The 6,617-nt window shown below is 39.5% G+C and overlaps 1 protein-coding gene across 1 annotated transcript in view; it reads right to left on the bottom strand.

The window, feature by feature from the left end:
• The window catches only part of LOC107718455 (rap guanine nucleotide exchange factor 4-like), a 103,687-nt gene that overhangs the window by 96,272 nt on the left and 798 nt on the right, over positions 1-6,617 (bottom strand). The window contains exons 2-3 of the mRNA XM_016525534.1: positions 1,671-1,813; positions 1,404-1,492 (exon numbers count right to left, since the gene is read on the bottom strand). Coding sequence (XP_016381020.1) covers positions 1,404-1,492; positions 1,671-1,813 — 232 coding nt within the window. The remainder of the gene's footprint in view (positions 1-1,403; positions 1,493-1,670; positions 1,814-6,617) is intronic.

Here is a 6,617-nt window from a genome sequence, read left to right as displayed (position 1 = left end):
TTCAGCCTGTCTTGTCACGGTCGAAGGAACCATTACTGAACTCTCCCCGTATCCCGATGGTCCTACTGTAGAACCTCCTGAGGTGGCGGCATCCGCTGCAGAACCTCCAGAGGTGTCAGTGGTATCCACTTATGAACTCTCGTCCTGTTCTGTTCCGGCCAAGGAGGCCATCTATGAACTCACTACCTGTCCTGTCACGGCTATGGAGGCCGTCTGTGAACTCTTTGCCTGTTCTGTTCCGGCCAAGGAGGCCATCTATGAACTCACTACCTGTCCTGTCACGGCTATGGAGGCCGTCTGTGAACTCTTTGCCTGTTCTGTTCCGGCCAAGGAGGCCATCTATGAACTCACTACCTGTCCTGTCACGGCTATGGAGGCCGTCTGTGAACTCTTTGCCTGTTCTGTTCCGGCCAAGGAGGTCGTCTGTGAACTCTCTGTACGTCCTGTCACGGCTATGGAAGCCATTTACGAACTATTGTCTCATCCTGAACTGGCCAAAGAGGCCATTTGCGAACTATTGCCCTGTCTCAATCCAGCCAAAGAAGCTGTTTCTGAACTCTCTGCCTTATCTGTCACACCTGAAGATGCTGTCTGTGAACTTACTGACTGTTCTGCTGCAGCTACAAGGGCCGTTCAGGAATTCTCATCTCTGTCTGTCACTGCCATGAAAACCTTTAATGAACTTCTTGTGTTCCCTGCCTTGATCCTTGTTACCGTGAATGCACTGCCTGTCTCTCGTATCTCTGCTTTTCCTAGGTCTCAGTCTCTGCCAGGGTCTCCTGATCAATCTGGCCCTCTGTGGTGGGCTTCTGCTCTGTCTGCTCCGCCCTGGTGGGCTTCTGTCCCATCTGCTCCGGCCTGGTGGTCTTCTGCTCCACCGTGGTGGTCTGCTTTCTGGTTCTGGTGGTCTTCTGCTCCGCCTACCTGTTTGCCATTGCCTGACCCTCGCCTGTTTTGACCACGCCCTTAATAAAGCTTGCAAATGGATCCGTACGTCTCACGTCTTGTTTGCCCCGTAACATGAGTATGTGTATGTTCTATTATCAAGTCAGATTTATTTATATAGTGCTTTTCACAATACACATTAATTATTTTCACATACAGGTGAGATTTGCTATATGGTAAAATTAGCTCTTTATGGGAATATACTGTATGTAGATAAAGTTGGACATTATCTAACCTTATAATAATAATTTTGCAATGATACAAACGAACAAGCAGTTGAGATTTGCTACTGTATATAGCATATATACTACATATGCTATATAGCGTTGTATATGCCACTTTATATGAGTATATACTACAGGGCTAAAATGATAATATTATAATTTATTTGATAGTTCAGACACAGGGTGAGCTCTGTTCTCTAGTATTTTAAAAACATGACTGAAGTGATAACGTACCTGATGGTTTGCTGTTTCCGAGACTTTGACATCTAGAGAACCGGACAGGACGGTGTACCAGTTAGTCCCGATGTCACCCTGCCTGTACACTAACAAACACACAGAGAGAAAGTAGCGCTCTATTTAAAAAATCATAATCTAACACCAAACTCAGTCACAATGCAACCTTGTGTGAAGAAATTCTGTCAACAAACAATGTTTTCATACCATATGTGTGTGAGCATGAGTGCATGAGTGCATGTGTGTGTGTGTGTGTGTTTGACTCACATGTGATGCCTTTCTCCAGACACTCGTAGAAGCCACACAGACAGATCTGCTGAAGTAGAGCAGGGTGGAACTTCTCAAAGGCCTTCACACTTTTCAGACGGGCCAAGATAATGTCCACATCCTCCCCCGAACGCTCCTCCGGTCTGCAAACACACATACAGATCAAAATTACAGCAATGGCTGACTCAAAAATGCTCATTCTCATGCCTTTTTACTTATTTATTTGTTTATTGAGTTTTGCACTATGGTGAAACTAGTCTGTTCACATCTTAGAAGTCTGATAATAAACCAGAGCACATTCGGTTCAACAGGGCTAAAGGCATGCCTTAATGAAAATGTGCTTTTCACTATTCCCATTGTGTATGATTGCAGAAAATATATATAGCTTTTTAGTGAAAATTAATAGAGCAACACATTTTGTTGAAAAAAAAAAATTATAAGTGTTTTTGTTTTTTTGGTAAAAAAAAAAAAAATCATATAAATCTATGGCCTTTGACCCCACACTCAGAGCAAAAGCCACTCAGTATCTACACAACTATTTGTAGACAAATAAAGTAATGTGTTTTGCATAATATCTAAGTTAATACTAGTTCAAAACTTCAGTTTGTACTATTTTCTGTTTATTTTCATAAATAAAAGCATTTTTGTTCATAAAATACACTGCCATTGAAATATGTTCATTTTATGAATACAGGCTTGAAGGAGATCCGATAATAATTTAACATGGCTTTACAGTAGTAACAATACATATATTGTAATTACATGATTATATGATGGTTTCATTATATCCCAATAATATTTACTTCAGTTGAAAAACTGTTGATTTAATTACCTTGAACAAAACTGAAAACCATTAACAAGACATTTGTCTCAAAATATATTCAGGAATTTTATCGATTCCAATTTGCTATGTAAATTTATAACGTTTTAAAAGCATTAAATATTTGATCAAATTAGCTTACGATCACCTTTGAGTAACTGCCCACAATCGTGTCAAAGATCAGCCAAATTAAGTTTTTGTGCCAACGGTTGAAAAATAAAGAAAAATGAAATCAAATGCGCCTTTAGCTGTGTTCAAACCTACTTTAATCCGCATACTATACTGTGCCGATATAGAGAGCTAAATGAACCCAGCCAGACTTGAGACTGGGTTTATAAATGTTTAAGGGACCCTTGACTGCTGCTGTCACTTGAAGCAGTTCAATACAGCAAGTCTGATTTATTCAACACCACCCCAGAGAAAGAATGCTCATCATCAGGAATCAGTAAGGAGACACAATATTATACAAATCATGGTAAATCATGACGGATTATATACAGTACGTGACACAGTGGTAAAACCATACAGGATTTTGATGACCAATGCTGATATCTAGAGAGCAGGTTGAACAATGACCAATACAATGCAGACACTGTAAGTACTCTCTAATGCAACAGCTCTGGCCAAGCAGAATGACACTGAGATCGATCACACATGAATGTTTAAGGTTTAAGCAGTGTGGAGTAATGGGATATTGACAGTAACGGATAATTAACACCTTACACACACACACACACACACAGAGCAAGTCAAGCAAAACACTGCAGTCGTAACATGTCTTGCAAACTAAAGAGGTACACCTTTGTGTGACTGTATCTCTAGGTTTCACTCAAAAAATTATAACAACATGATCAGTCGAGCATAGCCAGAACGTTTACTATTGACATAAAGAAAATATCTGGCAAAAGGTTTGGAATTAGTTCTTCTAGACGTTCAGCATATCAACCTTGCAAATGCAATTTTATTACCAATGATAAAAATTAAAATGACAACAATGGGTGCCCTTCCTTTTCCTGCTTTGTGTGCAATATGCATCCAACAGTCAGTGAACAGACTGAAGCTGAAAGTAGATTTAATTTAAAACCTAACTTTTTAAATTTAAGGTTAGTCTAAGCTGAAAATGTAGAGTTCAGGTTAAAAAGGGGGTCTTCCTTCTTAGCTGCACATGTCCACTTAAAGGTCAGACACACCTGTGCAAACAATATGTGATCATGTGCCTGTGTGTCTGAGGGTGTTTAACAGGGACTAAAAATCCATTCCCTATGCAAACAGTTCTACATCAAAACCTAAAAAACACCTAACCCAAAGGTTTTCATCAAAACCACACAGTTTGAATGCACATTCTCTCCATAGCAAGTACTAAAGGGTTAATGATATGAACAACCACCTAGCTTCGAGTGTTAAACTTGGAGCATTTACATCAATCATTTTGAAACAGTGCAAAACTAGGAACTACTTTCAACCTCAGTAGTTAAATTTATGACGTTCATATAATTCAAACAGCAATCAATATGTTGTTGTATGAGTCAGAGGGGAAACCAGTGCAGTGAAAATCAAATACAGCTCCACTCAAGACATCTGGACATTGCTGTTATGCATCTATCTCGCCATCAAAACAATGTCAGGTGAAAGGAGATATAGACAGGAACGGAGAGGGAAGAGTACTGGCACATTTACTATTTTCAACAGACCTGTGCCCATCTGCTTTAGGTGTGTAAATATTGATCTACAGCGAGATGGAGACATTCACTGCAGGAAGAGCAGGTCGGAGCCCATTAGAGTGTGTCATAAACACATTACACACAAATCTCTGCTCCATGTTTGATAATGAGACTGTAATGTTTGTTAACTGCTTTAAAATGTTGGATATGTCCTAGATGTCCTGTATCCAGGCTATGATGGGCAGAGTCCATAGACTCACAGTGCTGCTATTACTACAAATGAAAAGTGTTTCTTAGAGAGATTGTTCACCCAAAAATGTGCTGTCATCTGTCTGTCATCGTTTACCCTTGTGTCATTCCAAACCTGTATGAGCTCCTTCCATGGACTCAAAAGACCAGCAGCTGCCAAAAAAAATTTAAATTAGCACCATAAATGTATCATTAAAGTAGTCTACACAAGTCATGTCTTAATTTTCAAATAGTACACAAATGGTATAAAGTTTACCCAAAAATGAAAATTCTATCATCATTTACTCACCCTCATGTTGTTCCAAACCCAAGGTCTTTCGTTCTTCTTTGGAACATGAATGAAGATATTTTTAAAGGGTTAGTTCACCCCAAAATGAAAATTATGTCATTAATTACTCACCCTCATGTTATTCCAAACCCGTAAGACCTTCGTTCATCTTCGGAACACAAATTAAGATATTTTTGATGAAATCCGAGAGCTCTCAGACCCTGCATAGACAGCAACGCAACTGTAATGTTCCCAGGTCCAGAACCGTAGTAAGGACATCGGTAAAACAGTCCATGTGACATCAGTGGCTCAACTTCAGTTTTGCGAAGCTACGAGAATACTTTTTGAGCGCAAAGAAAACAAAAAGAACATAATTTATTCAACAATTCTTCTCCCCTGAGTAGCGTCTTCCGCCATTTTGGAGAGTACCCAAGAACGTAATCGACGTAATCAGCATTGTTTACGTTCGGGGGAGAAAGCGCGCGCACGAACGTAATCTGCGTAATCAGCGTTGTTTACATTCGGGCGAGAAAGCACATGCATGAACGTAATCTGCGTAATCAGCGTTGTTTACGTTCGGGCGAGAAAGCGCACGCACAAACGTAATCTGCGTAATCAGCGTTGTTTACGTTCGGGGTAGAAAGCACGCGCACGAACGTAATCTGCGTAATCAGCGTTGTTTACGCTTAGGGAGCGTGTGTATGTGTTGTGATACTCTCTAAAATGGCAGAAGACGAAACTCGGGGGAGAAGAATTGTTGATAAAATTATTTACGGGTTTGGAACGACATGAGGGTGAGTAATTAATGACAGAATTTTCATTTTTGGGTGAACTATCCCTTTAATAATTTCTTTTCATTTTTGACCATCCATTGTAAATCCATGCAACCAAAATTTCAAGCTTCAAAAATAAATACATTGTCAAAGTAATGCATGTAAGCACTCTGTGACTGATGTGCGATAAAGAACTTCATTGGTTCCCACACATCAAGCAAGCATATTTGAGTTTCCATTTACCGTTTGAGATGTGCACAGAGTAAGTCAGAAAGTCAGATCGAATCAATGTTTAAATGTCAATAAAAGTCTAAATTAAACCTGCTCATCATGTCTCTTCAAAAGACTTGGATTATTTAGCTTTATTCTCATGGATTACTTTTACAATGTCTTTATGTACTTTTTGAGGCTTGAAATTTTTGCTTGTGTGGACGTTTAATGGATTGGGGAAAAAATTATCAGAGAATATAAAACATATCTTTATTTGTGTTCTGAAGATGAACGGAAGTCTTGTGGTTTTGGAACAACATTAGGGTAAGCAAATGATGACAATTTAAATTTTTTGGATAAACTAACCCTTTAATGCATATGCTTTTGTTGAGCTATCAGCCTGCATTATTTTTACTTATTTTTTAAATAATTGTGTTCAACAGCAGAATTCCTCATTGAAAAACTACATTACTCACGATTCTGCAAAGAAATCTGAGCAAATCAGAGAACCGAAACAAGCAAATCTTGCCAAAAGGACCATTTAGAGCAAGACAAAAAAAAAATTACATTGATTTCATTATTTATCTGCCTTATTCCTTTAACCGTCTAGTCTACATTCATTTCATTGTATGAAAAAGCACCCTGGACATTCTGCTAAACTTATTTTGTGATCCACTTAAGAAGCACATGCATTGGGGGTTTGGTATTACCTGAGGGTGAATGAAGAATTCATTCTCATTTCTGGGTGAACTATTCCTTTAATGGTTGCTGAGGAAATACAACAACTTCACGCTGTGGATCGCCGGATCGGCTTTCACCACGGATGAAGCGGAGTCCAGCCCCGGAGTCGTCACATGTGGTTGCCGCAAGCCCGCCGGACGCTCCGTTCTCAAGCTCACTCTAGGCCTCCATGTGTTTCGTTGTGAAAGCGAAACTACTTTGTTTGGTCTTCCAAAAGAGGACACG

Source organism: Sinocyclocheilus rhinocerous, unplaced genomic scaffold, assembly GCF_001515625.1.
Source record: "Sinocyclocheilus rhinocerous isolate Xijiao unplaced genomic scaffold, SAMN03320098_v1.1 scaffold2077, whole genome shotgun sequence".
In the NCBI taxonomy this organism is placed as follows: Eukaryota; Metazoa; Chordata; class Actinopteri; order Cypriniformes; family Cyprinidae; genus Sinocyclocheilus; species Sinocyclocheilus rhinocerous.
Note: the sequence above shows the minus strand (reverse complement) of the source record. Positions and strands in the feature narration are given on the sequence as shown.